The 17,784-nt window shown below is 33.6% G+C and overlaps 2 protein-coding genes and 1 pseudogene across 3 annotated transcripts; 2 read left to right on the top strand and 1 right to left on the bottom strand.

Annotated features, from left to right (window-relative positions):
• Positions 1 to 4,480: 4,480 nt before the first annotated feature.
• On the top strand, positions 4,481 to 13,677 carry LOC123215681 (transcription factor GLABRA 3-like). The gene is made up of 12 exons (XM_044635885.1): positions 4,481 to 4,768; positions 5,450 to 5,704; positions 5,838 to 5,934; positions 6,085 to 6,099; positions 6,273 to 6,329; positions 6,458 to 7,369; positions 7,680 to 8,126; positions 8,284 to 8,344; positions 12,484 to 12,549; positions 12,647 to 12,785; positions 13,126 to 13,261; positions 13,352 to 13,677. The coding sequence occupies exons 1-12, from the start codon at positions 4,641 to 4,643 to the stop codon at positions 13,499 to 13,501; spliced, it is 2,463 nt and encodes an 820-aa protein (XP_044491820.1). The 5' UTR covers positions 4,481 to 4,640; the 3' UTR covers positions 13,502 to 13,677.
• Positions 9,081 to 10,682, bottom strand: LOC123215682 (annotated as a pseudogene).
• A 1,173-nt stretch (positions 13,678 to 14,850) lies between the features above and the next one.
• LOC123215729 (rop guanine nucleotide exchange factor 3-like) lies at positions 14,851 to 17,687 on the top strand. Of its 2 annotated transcripts, none has more exons than XM_044635940.1 (8): positions 14,851 to 15,140; positions 15,460 to 15,809; positions 15,901 to 16,017; positions 16,108 to 16,262; positions 16,348 to 16,422; positions 16,507 to 16,800; positions 16,930 to 17,274; positions 17,394 to 17,687. In XM_044635940.1, exons 2-8 carry the CDS (start codon positions 15,497 to 15,499, stop codon positions 17,514 to 17,516), a joined length of 1,422 nt encoding a protein of 473 aa, XP_044491875.1. In that variant the 5' UTR covers positions 14,851 to 15,140; positions 15,460 to 15,496; the 3' UTR covers positions 17,517 to 17,687. The 2 variants fall into 2 exon arrangements, with proteins under 2 accessions (XP_044491875.1, XP_044491874.1); XM_044635939.1 differs by having other exon boundaries at positions 15,886 to 16,017.
• Positions 17,688 to 17,784: the final 97 nt, after the last annotated feature.

Here is a 17,784-nt window from a genome sequence, read left to right as displayed (position 1 = left end):
GATGAAATTGGAAACCCTATGTAGAGGGAATTATCACTTTTCAAAATTAACTTTGAAAAAAATTATTGGTTTTTCAAATTAAGAAGGAAAAATGATATAAATATTAAATATTATTGTTACATGATGATTTTACCCTTAAGCCTAACTTAATTTTGAAAAAAAAATTATTAATTTTCTAAATTATAGATAGATATTTGAATTTTTTTAAATTAAAAGGTGAAACTTTGAATTTTCGCTATACCTTGGGTGCAACTAAGTCTTTTGGCCTAAACCAAAAGCTTTTACATAAAGATGGGCACAATTTCCATGCACCCGTCATCTTCTTGTAAAATTAAAACATCCCAAAGTTTCAAAAAAATTTAAAATCCACCCTTATCATGCCCTATCGGCCAATAATACAAAATTTTAATATACTCTAAAATATATATTATTTCACGGTGATCCAAAGAGCTTGTTTGCTTGTATCTACAGTTCATGCATATATCTCCCGACAGACTAAGGATGCGTTTGGTTGGGGGAATTTATTATTACCTTAGTAATCTATCTTTTATTCCTTTGTTTGGTTTGTCAGTAATAAAAGATTACAGTAATCTTCTATTACCAATGCTGACGTAGCAGGTAATATAGGTGGTAATCTGATTACCACCTTCACCTTAGGTATTTAAAGATTACTGGGGTAATCTTGAGTTTATTATAGAAAAATTATTATTCATTAATTTTTTGAGATAAAAAGAAATTTATTTTTAATTAATATGACAAATAATATAAAAAATAATTATATTCAAGGGCATTTAAGTAAAATAATTTACTAGTAATCTTTTATTACCTTTAACCAAACACAATAATTATTTATACCTATCAAATTTTATCAAACATAATAATCATTTATACCCAGTAATCTTATAAGTAATCTATCTTCAAGGTAATCTTTCTATTTTAGTAATCAAACATTACCCAAACCAAATGCCCCCTAAAGGTATATTGAGTTGGGTTGACTACTGTTTATCTTAAAATTGGTTTAATATCTTAAGTTTGAAGTCGAGTTTGTTAAATTAGTAAGTTATTGACATGAACTTGAGGTAGAAACAAATTATTTATACTTCGGTTGAAATTTTTTAAAACCCTTTAATTTTAAAAAATTATATTAAAACCCTTCAAATTATATATTTATCAATGATTCTATATTTAAAATTAATAAATAAGATTTTAAAAATAAGTTCGAATTTAGTTTGAATACTAAACTCAAATCATTCAAGTTCAAATTCAATTGCAATATTTTCCAAACTGAGTCACAAGCAGCTTACAAATGGCAACCCTGCTTTACTATAGTACATCCCTCCTCCCATTGACAAGAAATTCCAGGCTAAAGAGGCGTTCGTTCATGTGAAAAAAAAAACTAACCTACTGACTTTGTATTGAAAATGATAGCTCTTCTTCTTCCTGCCCCGGCCCCGCCCCCACTAATTTCGTCCTCCAATTAAGCTTTTCTCTTTCATTTCAACTTTCGTCATTATCTTTTACTATCGTTTCAGACTTCATAACTCATTATCATACTTAATTAAGGGATACTGAATGTTTTAACCTTTTTTTATCGCACGTGTGTATATATATATATATATCTATTTTAAACAAAAATATTATAATAGTAACTTATTTATTCAAAATATTCTCATTAATATAACTCATACAGAAATAAAAAATATACAATAATAATTTTATTCTTTTTACTTAGTCTTCCAATAAGGGAATGAATCTGTGTAATATAAAAAAATAATTTTTAACAGAGAATATACATGTGGTTAAATAATAAAATCAATAAAATAAACCATCATAAATGATTCAATTTGTATCCATTATTTTATATTGTTAAATTGTTTAATGTTATGATTTTATATTGTTGTATTGTTTAATATTGTATTGATAGTTAAAAAATACGAAAGTTCATATTTAGATAAAAAACCAGATAAAGAACAGGTTAACGTTAACATTAACACCAACCTGTTCTTTGTCTGGTTTTTTATTCAGACTTGAATTTTTATATTTTATTAACCATCAATACAACATTATAACAACACTAAATAATATAATAACATAAAATCACAATATTGAATAATTTATCAATATGAAATTATGAGTCAAAATTGCATTCTTTATAATAGTTTCTCTCATTGATTTTATTATTCAATCACAAATAACCTTTTAGTTAAATTTTTTTTTTATATTACAAAGATTTTTTTCTTTATCAAAAGGTCGAGTAAAAAAAAAAATTATTATTACGTATTCTCTCTTTTTATATAAATAATACAACAAAAATATTTTAAAACAATAACTTACTGCTATGATACATATATATTCTTAATTGGAAAAATTAAAGGTAAAAACTTGTATCCTTAAAAAAAACATGTGGCGAAGGGTGACTGAAGTGTAAAGAACGAAAAACAGGAAATTGTTTTGAACAAGAGAAGCCTCGTCACTTTTTACAGCAACAATTAATGACACTGGCTGGCTGCTTTTCTCTGAAAAAAGATTTAATTCCAATACGCCAAACGACTATATTCCACCCAAGGTTTGATAAAAATTATGTTTTTCACAAATAACTTTAAAAAATCTAAATATCTACCTTTTTATTAAATTTCATTATTATTATTAGAAATGAAATATTATTTAATAAAAATATTTAAAAAAATTATAAATACATCATATTTTATCCCATCAAGTTTAAAAACTAACATATTATCCTATCAAGATTAAAAACTAATAATTTTACCTCACTTTTTTTCACCCATAGTTTAAAAAATCAAAATTTTTCTCCTAAGGTTTTTGCAACAACTATTAGCAATCGGAGACGACGGTGATAACAACAGTCTCCCTCCCTCCATGCTTCTCTCTTAGTTACTATCTATTTTTTACCATCATTAATTGTCATTGACCAGTGCACTAAGAGATTCAGATCTAGGTCTCTTTATCGAACAACGAAAAGATTTTCGTCTCTTTATTATGTTGTCGTGCGACAAAGAGATCTAGGTGTCTCTGTCTCATGACGACATGACGGAGACAATGACGCAACGAAGAGACCTAAGTCTTTTCATGCATTAGTCAGTGACAATCAATGATAGTCGAAAATTGACGATAACTGAGAAAGAAACTAGGAAGGAGAGAGAATGATGTTATCATGGTCGTCTTTGGTTGCCGACGGTTGCTACAAAAAATCTAGGAAAAATTTTGATTTTTCAAACCTTGGGTGAAAAAAAGTGAGATAAAATTGTTAGCTTTTTAATTATAACAAAGTAAAATATTAGCTTTTAAACTTTGGTGCGGTAAAATATAATGTATTTATAGTTTTTTAATATTTTTATTAAATAATAATTTTATTTTTAAAATAATAAATTTTTAAATTTTTAAAAATTATCAAATAGAAAAGTAAGTTTGCACAAAACCTTCTGTGGGAATTAGTCGATTGGCCATTCCAAGAAGTAAAGGTTATCTGAATCACTCAATAATATGCATTTCTAGGGCGCACTTTTCTTTACTGTTTCTTAATGTTGCCCACTTTTTCTTGGTTTCAGCGTGACAGTTATATTTGAAATTGAATCGGAAGAGCAAAAAAAGGAATTGGCCTGTACTTAATGAAATCATAAAAAAGAAAAAGGAGACAAAAGGACTGTTCCTCTCCAACTTTGGTGACATAATTTTCCTAACCGTAAGTTGGAAAGATTCATTTCTCCGTTCATTCGTCAGAGATTAGTTTTAATTAATAAAATGTTTTTTTTTGGTCAAGTTAAGATATACAATATGATTAATATTACTTACACTCTAATAGTATAAACAAATTATAATTTTATTTTAATTACTCTATATATATATATATATTTTTTTTTTCATTTCATGATTGTTGAAAAATACTTAAAGATAAAACTAAACATTTTGACTTGATGAAATGAGAAAGTGATCATAAGATGAATCGTCATATAGTAGGGATAACAAGTGTGAGATCCATACAAGGTGGGTTTGACAACCAAAACCCATTTAACTTTTATCTTATCTCAGTCTCATTTAATAATAAAGCGAAATATTTTGGTTTGATGAAATCACAAAGATCTAGCCAAACACTAATTTGTTCAGTGTTGCAACGAAAGCTACAAGAGAAAGTCTATTAGTTTGATTTGATGTTGTTCTCTATTATTTTTAGTTTTTGATACTGTTTTAGTGATTTTTCGTATCATTTTGTCTTTGGTGTTTCTTCTATTTTTAATGTCTTCTAGTGGCTTTCTAACACCAGCCTCCAGCCTTTGTCATTGTTGTGAGATAAATTTTATTAGCAATTTTAAAAGATAGGTAGAAAAATAAAGTTTTCAAACTTAGATGAGTAGAAAAATCGTTTCATCAAAGTTGGGAAGGACCATGGTAATTTGGCTGATATCATTTCCGACTACTTTAATTGAGAGCAAGGCCGATACAATGTCCAACTCTCCTTTGTCCTTTGGCTCAATAGGAACATGCTATGCCAGGTGTACTTAAAGGCTTTACCAAAGTTGGCATGAGTTATGTGTGACGAGTTATAGAATCAAGATTTGTTGACCCAAGTTCCCTGTAGTGTTGATAAGATTTCGTGCCACTCTAACTTGCATTCAATTAGTAAAATGGCTGCTAATGCCACTCAAAACCATGATGCGGTGCTGCAAGACTTAAGAAAACAGCTCGCGGTGGCTGTTAGAAGTATCCAGTGGAGCTATGCAATTTTCTGGTCATCATCAACTTCACAACAGGGGTATGTTAACTTCAGTTAACTCTGCGTCTGCGCGCGCGCGCGTGTTCCTTTTTTTTTTTTCACAGAAGTTTTTCTATTCTTCTCTCAAATTCCTTTATTGGATGTCTTTCTCTTAACTTGTATAGCCGAGTTTGTGTAGTTTAATTTGTGGGTATCATCTCTCTCTTTATCCAAATTGATAACTTTCCTTTCTGGTCTAAGTCAGATTTTTCTTCGTAAATTTTGTCTTTTCTGCTGCGGAAAATACAATGACGTACCCGTATGGTAGAAATTGATGAAACTAGCTTAGTAGCATCTGCTTTGGTTTGTTATTTTCGTTAAATTTCCTGAGAAGTTGATGTTTCTTATATGTATGCCATTTTGGGTTGCAATTTAAGAGCTCAGATTTTGACTTCTTAGCAGCAAAAGTGGACCACCTAATAGTTAATGCTATGAAGTTTCTTTCTGAAAGTAAGGGAAATGGTGGGTTGTTCGCTGTTTGGCAGTAAAGTGATGTTACAATAAACAAAACTTAAACTTACATTTTTATATCCATATTTGTAGAAAATGGGAAAGTGAATAGCGAGGTTTTTGCTGTGTTGATATGAAACTGACCGCTGAAAGTTTTCCTCATTCATATAGTTATTATTAAAATTCTTTGTACTTACTTTGGGAAAATATGGTCTTGTCAACATTCTTTAGGCTGCTGGTGTGGGGTGATGGATACTATAACGGAGACATCAAGACTAGGAAGACTGTCCAAGCCCTGGAAATTAAAGCTGATAAAATAGGTTTACAAAGGAGTGAGCAACTAAGAGAGCTTTATGAGTCTCTTCTGGAAGGAGAAAGTGAGCAGGCTAATAAAAGGCCATCTGTTGCATTGTCTCCAGAGGATCTCACGGATGCAGAGTGGTACTACTTGGTTTGCATGTCCTTTGTATTCAATACTGGCCAAGGGTACTTTCTCTGTTCTATTGTTCAAATCTTAATTTTCTTATTTAACTCGGTAATGGTGTTTCCCCTTATATTCTTGTATTATTACCAGTGGTCTTCTAACTATGTACCATGATTCTTCAACATTGTTCCATAGTTTGCCAGGAAGAGTGTTTGCAAATGGTGAAACCATATGGCTATGTAATGCTCAATATGCAGACAGTAAAGTGTTTTCACGCTCTTTGTTGGCCAAGGTCGATATTCCTCATTCAAGTTCAATTCAGTTTCAATGATATAATGTGTTCTAACATATAATCATGTATTACAACCAGAGAAACAAACTGACTTTTTGTGTTTCCTTGATAATTTCTTTTCTGCACCGGGTTGCTGACCACTTCTCTTAGAGTGCATCTATTCAGGTATGAGGAACTCTCCTACAACAAAATAAAAGTCCAAGATATACAAAAAAGTTAGAACTGAATGTTTAAAAGATCACAACACTGTCTGCAACTTAATTGTTGAACCCATTGAATATTTCTCATTCATTTTATGAATATTGATGTTCACATTGTCTTTTGTTTTATTGTTGCAGACTGTCGTATGTTTTCCTCATCTTGATGGTGTGATTGAGCTTGGTGTCACTGAATTGGTAGTTTTTTTTTTCTGAAGTCAGATCTCTAAGATTCTTTTTTTTTATAGACAAAAATAAATGAGCTCTGTAGCTTGTCCATTCATTAAGTAATTATTCTTTCTTTTTATTTTCTGGGTTATTTGAAGATCCCGGAGGATCCAAGTCTCCTTCAACATGTCAAAGCTTCCTTATTGGACTTCTCAAAGCCTGTTTGCTCTGAGAAATCTTCATCTCCTTCTCACAATGCAGATGATGATAATGATCCAATTTGCACCAAGATCAGCCATGAGATAGTAGATGCATTGACTTTGGAGAGCCTATATTCTTCCAGAGAAGAAATCAAATTTGATTCTGAGGGAGCTGATGACTTACAGGGAAATATCAATGAAGAATTTCACTTGGATTCTCCTGATGAACGTTCGAAGGGCTGTGAGCACAATCACCAGACTGAAGACTCCTTCATGCTTGAAGGTATTAATGGTGGGGCTTCTCAAGTTCAGAGTTGGCATTTCATGGATGATGACTTCAGCAATGGCCTACCAGATTCCATGAACTCAAGTGATTGTATATCTGAAGCTTTTGTGCATCAAGCAAAGGTTGCTTCTTCTCCAAAGCATGAAAATGTGGGAAATTTTCAATTGAAAGAACTTCAAGATGGCAATCATACGAAGCTAAGTTCCTTAGATCTTGGAGCAGACGATGACTCACATTACAAAAAAACTCTTTCAGCTATTTTGGCAAGTTCAAATCGTTTGACTGAAAACCTGTGTTTTTTTGGTTGTGGTAACAAATCCAGCTTTATGAGTTGGAAGAAAGTAGGAAAAATTGATGGTCATAGGCTACAAGTCCAGCAAAGCATATTAAAACAGATTTTATTTACTGTTCCTTTGATGTATGGAGGTTGCCCTCATAAGTCACAGAAGGAAATCTGCAGAAAAAATTGGCGTACAACAATAGAAAGTGATGATTTTTGCACTGGACATGTTTCATCATCAGATAAGAGAAGAGAGAATGAAAAATTTATGGTCCTAAGGTCAATGGTTCCATCTGTTTGTAAGGTGAATCTAATATAACATGTTCAAATTATGTCCCCAATCCTTTTTCTGATATTTTTTTTCTCTATGTTTCTGTCACAGTGACAAAATACTTTTGGGTAGTTTAGAAAAGTTATCAGCCATAACTAACTTCTGAGCTATGCAGCTTATTGATACTCTAATTTAGTTTGTAATGCCTTCACACTGAGAGGAAATTTTAGAAATGACTTTCCCCTTTCTTTGTTTTTTTTTTTTTCACCAATCATTATTAGGAAGTCAAATGCTTGACTGTCCTGTGATTTTCATATCAGTTAAGTTCATTGTGTTTATGCAGGTTGACAAAACATCAATTCTCAATGACACTATTAAATACTTGAAAAAGCTTGAGGCTAGAGTAGAAGAGTTGGAATCCTGCATGGACTCAGCTGTTGATTTTGAGGCAAGGCCTAAAAGAAATCACCCAGATATGGTAGAGCAGATATTTGATAACTATGACAACCAAAAAATTGATAATGGAAGGAAGCCTTGGATAAACAAGAGGAAGGCCAGTGATATTGATGAAACTGACCTACAAATCAATAAAGTTGTTCTCAAAGATGGCCCGCCATTGGATGTGAAAGTCAGCATTAAAGAGAAAGAGGTTCTGATTGAGATGAGATGTCCATATAGAGAATTCATATTACTTGATATCATGGATGCTATAAACAATCTGCACTTGGATGCCTACTCAGTGATATCGGCAAATCTCGATGGCATTCTCACGCTGGCACTTAAATCTAAGGTTTGTGTTATGGTCACTCTTAGCAGATTCCCCTCCCTTAATACATTTGGACTTATGTTAATCGGGAATGAACTTCAGAACAATGTTTTAGTTGCTTTCTGAACTCTCCCCTGCACAAGCAAATGCACATGTTTAACTCATTTGAACTTGGTTTCAGTTTCAAGGGGCAGCCGTCGCACCAGCAGTGATGATTGAACAAGCTCTATGGAAGGTTGCTGGTAAGTGTTAAAAGAATTGGATCAAACTAGTAATCAACCTATACTAGTAGGATTTTCAGTTCTGTAGATTTAGCTTCTTGATATGTGTAATGTGTAGTTGTAATGTGAGAAGTCGGATCCCCTTCCTGACGTGTTCACATCAATTTGTTGACCTCATCTAATTAGCTTGACTTATGACTTTCCCAAGTGATGAAGAACAAAACCTTTCAATGTAATCTGTCTCCTATTTGCAAATGCTGTATCCCATTTGAATAAAATGCTTTATTTATGATGTGATATCCATATCTTATCCTGCCATATAATTGATTGATAGGATTGCTTTAGCCTTGGATTTTTACCTTTGCTTAAGAGGAAAAAGAATAATAATTTCGGAGATACAATGTGAGATGACATGAAAAGGAGTAGAATTACAAGAGATTTTGGCTTCCTGAGCAGCATTCAGTGGATTCTTTAACTTGTATTACTTTTGTAAATGTGATTATTTGAAAACATGAAATAAGATTATTATATCTCAAATGGGTCTGCCAAAATTGACAATTGACAAGTTAAGTGGCAATTTTATGGTATTAATTATTAAACAAGCTCAAGAAAATAATAATATCTTTAATTATTCTCGGTCTTTTTGATAACTTAAGAGTGTATAAATCATTTAACCAATTATTTATTATCATGTTTTTACATATTTAATATCTTTCTCATATTTATGAGATGGGATTGTCTGAGGTGTAGCAAAAACCAAAAAAGAAAATTGTGCTACATGCACAAGTGGATATATACAAGAGTTATATAATACATGTAATACATAATAGGAAGTTGGAAGTTGAACTCCGAACTGTCCCCCTCCCAATTAACTACCACCAGGTCAAAGCTCCCCAGTGCAATGGAATCCCTTCTCTCATTTCACACTCAACAACACTGGAACAACAATTTTATTCACCAACAAGAAACAAGGTTAAGAAAATATATGATCTTCACTTCATATTTGGAGCCTGATCCCAGCAAAGTCTTTGACTGTGAATCCAACCTTTTCAAACTTTCCTCTCACATTGTTTTCTCGGAATTTCAGATAATCTAAGCACACAAATGACTTGTATAGTTTCAAATTTCCTTCTCTTACCACTTCATTTGGTGTCAAAATCACATTTTCATCTTCAAAGCACCAAAAGAAAGCTAGAGATAAGCAGTTGGTTGGTTACTTCAAAACAACTCGATGTTCTAACGATCTAAATTTTTCATTACTCCAAGCTTGCAGCATATCCCCAACATTCACCACAAGGGCTCCCTCACACGGGCTAATGTCCATCCATTTCCCTCTTTTGATCTCACTTGAAGCCCACCAATTTCATCTTGGTACACAATGGTTACACAGCTCATGTCTGTATGCATGCCTAGCCCTTCTACTTCATTCTCCAAACTTTCAGCTGGAGTGTAGTAATTAATCCTCAAATATCCATGACAATTCTTGAATTCAGATTCATAGAATTTCTTCTCGACGCCATCTCCCAAGCACATTAGCAATACCTCTACAATTTTCTTTGATAATTCTGTCATCTTGCTGCCATATTCTTGCAATATCTCATTGTCATGAGTGGAAAAAGAAAACGAGACAAGTTAAAAAAAAAAAAAAATGGAATGGGGGTTACAAGTTTCAGCAGAAATCATTATAATAATAATAATAAAAAAAATGATACCTAAATTCAAGTCTCTGTTGGTCAAAGAGAATATTTGCAGAACTCTGAGCAGATGCAAAGAAGTTTGGCCCATCAACTCGGAGGCTCTCAAAGAAAGGAGAAGCTATGAAATGAGGAGTATAAGTTTTTGTGGAAGAAGTTCAAGCTTGGTGTCAGAAGGTAGGCCAAAGAGTTGTTTTGAAAGCATATAAAGTCTTGTGTGAACATCTTTGGGAACTCCATAGCTGCTGATGAGGAAAAACCCCCATGTTTTGCAGGCTTCAGAAAGGGAGGACAGATAAGATGAGTGCAAAGGCTGGGAAATATCAAAAATTGGAAGCACAATATAAGTTTGAGATTCAGACATAATGAAGAGAAAAAGTTTTGGTTTGTCTACGTAGTTCTTAGGCAATTAAATACATATTTGGTTATAAATCATAACCCTACAGTTTCATACACAACACATCTATAAAATCTGAAATATATGTTTGGAATGTGTAATATTTCCCGTTACTTATTGAAAGCTTACAAATGATATCATAACCGTGACAAAGATTCGAACTCAGGATTTTACTTTGAAAATTTCAATCTTCCACCAATTTTGCTAAGCTTGTGATCCTCAAATATACAAAATTGGCAACTGGTTACTTACAAGGTAAGACCTAAAAAGCTAGAGAATACATGTACTCAATTGAAAATGGAATTTGGCTTTTATACCTGAAACCAGTCAATGAAACGAAAGTTGAATAGTTTCATTTTGCAGTCAAATGGAGCAATGACAACCTGGTGTATGGTAAGAAGGTTTCCTCACCACATGAATTTCTTTTCAGAGCTTGAATTCTTATGGACAAAGTTTTGTCCAGCCCATATTCTTGGAATCTAAGCATGTAACTAAACCTTCAAATCTCTTGATCATAGGTGGATCTAATTTTAACCATTTGTTGTATACTTCTCAATGCTTACAAGTTGTTCGATAAAATTAGCCAACGACACATTTTACGAGAAGCGACACACGTATTTTGCATTACATTAGCTTCACTCTGAAGAGGACGATGCATTATCATGTACATAAAAAATTTCCAACTTGGTAAAGAAAAAGGCCGAATTACGTGACGGTATTGAGCTTAGCCCGGGCTTTTGGTGCATTGAATGGTAAAAGATGGTTCGTGGGCTGGTCATCACAAAGGGTTTTATATCAGAGTCGGTGGTTTTAATGGCTATTCTTGGTTTTTGCTGTGATCATGACATGGCAATTATCATTTGAAAAAAAATCGAATAAAGATGTTGTTTTGTGGAGTTCAATGATTGCAGCGTGCGTGAAGAATGCGCTGTACATTGAAGCCATTGAATTGTTAAGAGAAATGCCCGTGAAACCTTATAAAAGAATCTGGGGAACACTTCTTTCTGGTTGCAGATCAACAGGCGTGTCAATTGAGATAGCAGAATACGTGGTTGAACGACTTACTACCTTAGACCCCGATAATTCTAGCTATGTTAAATTTTGTTAGACTTGTATGCAGAGGAAGATATGATGTTATGATGTGGAGAAACTGAGAAAAATTTTGGATGTGAAGATGAAGCAAATTGAACATTCTTATATCCTTTCTATGGGGTATTTGCAGGAGGTAAGATTATTAAATTGATTCTTTAATTTTTATGTTGTTCTTGTCTTGATGTGTTGGAAATATAATTTTAATTCTAATAATATCTGCAAAAATGAGAGTGCCTTAGTTTGGTTCTTTCAGTTGGTTTCTCACTGAAATATTAGTTCTGGAACAGAAGTTAAGACCTTGGCTTATTTATTGATTAATATTAACCTGAGATTTGTTTGAGAGAAGAGAACCAGTGTTCTTGACCTCTCAGCTGGTCCATGTTAGATTTTGGAGAGATTGAAACATCTAGTTTTACATTACTGTTCCCTTACTAGAAGAAAAAACAAGAAAATGTAGATACTGTCCTTAAATTCTCAATTCTGTAACTGATATCAATCAGAAGATAATATGAATGCTTATATATTGGAAGGTGTAATTGGGCAAACGTAAACCATGTTAATTGTCTTACATCTAATTAATGGAAATTTTTAACTCAAAATTAATTGTCTAAGCAGTTATAACTTGAAATTCATTAATTTTGGGAACGGATTAGAGATCCCTTAAATTGCTCTTGCAATAGGTTTATTGTTGAATAAAGTGAGCTTGCGAAACTGCCACTATTGTGTATTCCATCTTTCATGCACACTGAGACACAAATGAAGCAAGGAATCCTTGAAGTACTTCTTGTTAATGCTAAAGGCATTAGACATAAAACCTTTTTTGGTACTCTCTAGTCTCTCCCCATAGTCATAAGAAAGTCATGTTAGCATACTCTTACTCTGTTCTCCTCGTAGTAGGGTCGTCAATTTTTTATCACTACAACTTTTTAAACTATTGGAGGTTACTAACTGTTTTAATTTTAATTTTTTTTTAATAGGAACACCAGCCTATTATGTCATTGTACAAATTGGAACTCAAGTGCATAAAAGCAAAGTATCATCAGGTTTGGATATGCTTTTGTTGAGTTTTATTATTCTGATGCCTTGAAATTTGTATGCCAGTTAGTTCTGGGATCCCAGTGACTGATTTTTGTAATGCAGCTAAAGGTGGGAAGGCCTGGTGGAATGAGAAATTCAGATTCGTGTTCCCTCAATCTGATTGGAGAAAGTTCACCCATATCAAATTTAGAATTATGGACGTGAAATCATTCACAGACAATGGATTTGTTGGCGAAACCATGTAGCCCCTTCCTTCATTGATGTCCATGCTATAAGTTCCTTCTAGTTTCAATATTTGCATCATGTTCCCAGTTTGCTTCCAATAAATAGTAAGGCATGAGCTCATTCAAAAAAATAAAAATAAAAAGATTTAGCTGAACGCAGATCATCTTCTGATAGATGATCTGTGTTTGTGTAAGACCAGGAAGTTTCCCTCTGTTTTAAGCTTAGGATTTAGAAGCTGAACATCAAGGTTTTCAGTGACATTTGATATCCCAGAAAAGAAAGAACCGTTTCATGCTTCTGTTTATAATTCTCAAATTTTGTTTCAACTAAGATGAGCTATTTACATTTTGATGCAGATATTACCTTGGTGGAATAATTAGTGAAGGCAATGACAAAGGATTGATTGAAGTGAACCCAGCTCCACATAATGTAGTGCTTGAAGATGACACCTACAAAGGACAGATTAAGGTCGGATTCAAATTCATCATGAAAGTAAGTATGCTGGATGTGAAATTTGTAAATCTTTCTGTCATCACTCTTGCAGACTAAGAATTACAAAACCACTGTGCTTTAACTTTTCAGGAAGAGAAGCTCATGCAGACCAGAGAATTTAATATTGTACAGGAGAATTTACCAAGAAAATCAAGTTATATCTTCCTTGTTAATCTTTGGAAAAAGACATGGTTTAGGTTACTACACTACCGGAATCGAACGAATTCGAAAAATGCCTAAAGGAAACATAGGAGGAGAAGCATGGTTCACATTCTAAATTTGTAACAATAAAGCTGGGCTAATGCCATTGTAATCAATAAGATCTTATTGCTTTCGAGGCTTGATTTAGTTTTCTTTGTTGTTCTCTGTCAACCAACATCAAGATTCTGAAATGATAAAACATGGCCTTGATGAAATCTGTTCCTAACATTTTTGTGATTATTTTGATCTTTCTGTGTTAATGATGATCAACTATTTCTGCAACCCGAGTGAGAGGTTCATGCATTTGTCTCTAAAAGAAATATTTGACATACATTTCTTTATGCAGACATGTTTGACCTGAATTAATTTCATTTCTAAATAACAATATCAAGTTTTCCCTGTCACGTCCGTCCACAGGCCAAAGCCGAGCGAAGAACTGGGAGGCACGTCTAATTCAATGTAAATTTATTTCTAATTTGAACAACACCCACTGCCTGCATTTTCTCCTTATGTTTTCTATAATTTAATTGATTAAGTTTGTGAATCATCCTTAAGACTTTGTATACTAACAATGGGTTCTAACTTATGCGTTATCGATAATATGTCATCATATAATTAGATATTATTTTATTTTTAATTTAAAATTTTCTAATAATATAATAATGAACCATTGTTAATACGCAAATTAAAATTTATTAATAGTGTACATAATTTTATTAAAAATATTAATGCCAACCTTTCATGTGCCTTTTAAGCTAACTTCTAAACTAGATTTCAATTACGAATGAATTCAAATCAAACTGAATTTATACGAAAATTAGTTTAATTTAAATTCAAATTTGACTCACTAAAACTAGTAAACAGTAATACTAGAGAAGGATAAAGTCGACGAAAAAGTAAAAAAATTATTAAAAAAATAAGTTTTAGTATGATGATACTATTGAAACACCGATCTCAAACCAATTTCTAACTTGACGAGTTGATCATTCATTAATTCGAGTTCATCTTATGAGTCCAACCTGCGCTGACTTGGCTCAAACCCTAAGCTCTGACTACGGCAGTATGTTATATCTCCGAGACGTGCAACCAAATGGCTGATCAAATATTTTTCTTCTTTGGCAGAAATGTCCGTGACTTTCCTACACAACCGTGAACTGAAAATTTATTGGAAGTAAAATTTATTCATTTTTATTCTTTTTTATGAAAAGAGCATCATTTGGCACTATCAATCAGGGGCCTACTGGTTGTTAGATTAGACATTCACATTTGACTTTTATCATCTTTCTGCAAATTATTCGAACATGATTGGTTGGTGCAGTGGTTGAATCATTTTCTTTATTAAAGTATTTGTCACGTATTCTGAAGAATCAGAACCATATATTACAACCCGAGACACCCATTAATTGTCCATGTCCAACTAAGTTTGTACTCTGCTGCATGTTCTCTTCATATTTACTAATTCAGCCTGCAACTGGGTCTGGTGTTTTTTGTTTCATCAGATCAAAGAGGTCATCATCGCGATCATGGTGATATGGCTTTGCTTAAAGGAAGCTTGTCTTTTGTAAAGAAAAAGGTTACATTATAAGAGAGTAAAGGTACTTAAAGAGGGCACTGTTTCAAACGGTCTTCGGCTTCTTGCATTTGCTTCAACATTCAAATTCAAGTCCTCTTCTTAAAGGTAAAAGGAATGGTAGACCGTTGCTTTTTTAATCAGCTGTTGGATTTAAGTTTTCAAATTTTAGTCTGTGAATTCGCCTTCACCTTGAAATTATTTTAGCAAATATTTTTCTTTATACATTATACTCAGCTGAATATTCAGTGAATTGTTGGTATGCCTGATTCCTGTCAATGACCTCTTTTACTTTTTGTTGCATCTTTTTCTGCAATATAAGACATGTTCCCTCCAATGTAGTTTGATTTATAATGATGAAAATGTCGAGAAATTTGTTGCGCACAAGCCAATTTTTCTGACGCTTTGAATTGATGATTGTCCGCAGAATTTATCAATTAGGCCACCAAAAGTCATATGCAGCAATGGAAAATTCATCCCATTATGAAAACTATGATCTGGGTTACCAACCTTCACCTTCTTCTATTGATCAAAATGATCATTCAACAACAGAAACTCTGGTTTACTCAACCATGAGTGGTGATTCTTTCGCCCGGACTTATTCAGAGATCTCAACTCTTTCAGATCCCATTGATGATAACAGTTGTAGTAGTGAGCCTTCTCCTTCTAACTGGCCTCCTGCAAAATCTGGGCAGACTGTTCTAAGCCGATCAGGAATGAAACAGCAAAAGACTCCAATCGATGGCAAGCTTGATGATCAAGAAGCAGGAGAATTAGGTGAGTCAGTGTTGCAGAAATTTCATTTTACTTGCATGACTTTAAAAGCAGTATAATTTACTAAAGGCCTCTTCAGTAATATTGTTGACAGAGCTAGAGATGATGAAGGAAAGATTTTCAAAACTTTTGCTTGGTGAAGATATGTCTGGAAGTGGTAAAGGTGTCTGCACTGCAGTCACAATCTCAAATGCCATAACTAATTTATATGGTAATATACTCTCTAAGTTGAGAAATGATTGTAAAATCTTATAGCCTCTTCATTTCCAATGTCCTAAATCAATTATGTTAACTTTTTCAGCCACTGTGTTTGGGCAAAATTTGAGGTTAGAGCCTTTAAAACCTGAAAAGAAGGCAATGTGGAAGAGAGAAATGGACTGTCTTCTTTCTGTGTGTGATTACATAGTAGAGTTCATCCCAGAGTCCCAAAATTTACAGGATGGAACCCAGGTTGAGGTAAAGTTCCCAAAACCAAGACCGGTTTAAGCAGTGTTCACCATCTTCTCACTATTTTAGTTAACTTGGTATTGTGGTCTTTCAGATAATGGCAAGCAGACCAAGGTCAGATATTTATATCAACCTTCCCGCGTTGCAAAAGCTAGATACAATGCTTCTAGTAAGATAACTAACACAGTATTTTTCTTGAATTCTTGGAATCCTATGATTTCAGGTAACTGACTGTGTAGATATTCTTTGACAGGAACTATTGGATAGTTTCCAAGGCATGGAATTTTGGTATGCAGAACAGGGCAGCATGTCCTCTAATTCGACTCTTTCAGGCTCATTTCGTAGAGTTGTCGTTCAGCGAAAAGAAGAGAAATGGTGGCTACCAGTTCCATGTGTTCCTCCAGGTGGTCTCTCTGAGAAGACAAGGAAACAATTATGCCACAAGCGCGATTCTGCTAATCAAATTCACAAAGCAGCCATGGCCATCAATAGTAGTATTCTTGCTGAAATGGACATCCCAGATTCATACATGGCAACTCTTCCAAAGGTTAGTCCTTATTGCTCACTGGTCTTCATTCTTCAATTCTTAATTGTGGAAATTTGGTGGCTATTCAATGCTGAGTAGAAAACTTGTGCCATCTAGTTTCATTTTAGTGATTAAATTTCTTGTTTTCAGAGTGGAAAAGCATGTCTTGGAGATTCAGTTTACCGCTATATGTATTCAACAGACAAATTCTCCCCGGACTATCTCCTTGACTGTCTCAATCTATCATCTGAGCATGAAGCACTTGAGCTTGCAGATCGAGTTGAAGCATCCATGTATACATGGAGGCGAAAAGCCTGTATGAGCCATTCAAAATCTTCATGGGACATGGTCAAGGATCTAATGTCTGATACAGACCGCAGTGATAAAAATCACATTTTGGCCGAAAGAGCAGAGAGTTTGTTATTTTGCTTGAAGCAGAGGTACCCTGAACTTGCACAAACATCCTTGGATACATGCAAGATTCAATATAATCGGGTAAGTCTAGCCATTTTGTCATCTGTATGCAACAAATAAGACCCTATAAATTCATTATTCATGCACGTGCAAATCCATATATCCTGAAATATCCTCAATCGTAAGTCAACCTATTGCAGGATGTGGGACAGGCAATCCTGGAGAGTTATTCAAGGGTGCTAGAGGGCTTAGCATTCAACATTGTCGCTTGGATTGAGGATGTTCTTTTTGTAGACAGATCAGTGAGATCTCAAGATCACTAACAACCCAAAAATGAGCTAAATATCAAAGGTGGAATATCTCAATCCCGGCCAAATTTGGTAGCTTGATAATTCCACACGACTATTTTTATATGTAAAGAGATGAAGTTAGCTGTCATATAGAAACTGTAGTATTCTTGAAACTGGCAGTTCAAACACATGGATAATTTTTTCTGGGTTGATTGTGGATTTGTGGTGAAATGGTTAAACTCCCTTTCATCTTGCCAATTTTAATTTCCTCAAGCTTCATTACATCGCAAAGAAATGGAAC

This window comes from Mangifera indica, chromosome 5 (assembly GCF_011075055.1).
Source record: "Mangifera indica cultivar Alphonso chromosome 5, CATAS_Mindica_2.1, whole genome shotgun sequence".
Classification (NCBI taxonomy): Eukaryota; Viridiplantae; Streptophyta; class Magnoliopsida; order Sapindales; family Anacardiaceae; genus Mangifera; species Mangifera indica.
Note: the sequence above shows the minus strand (reverse complement) of the source record. Positions and strands in the feature narration are given on the sequence as shown.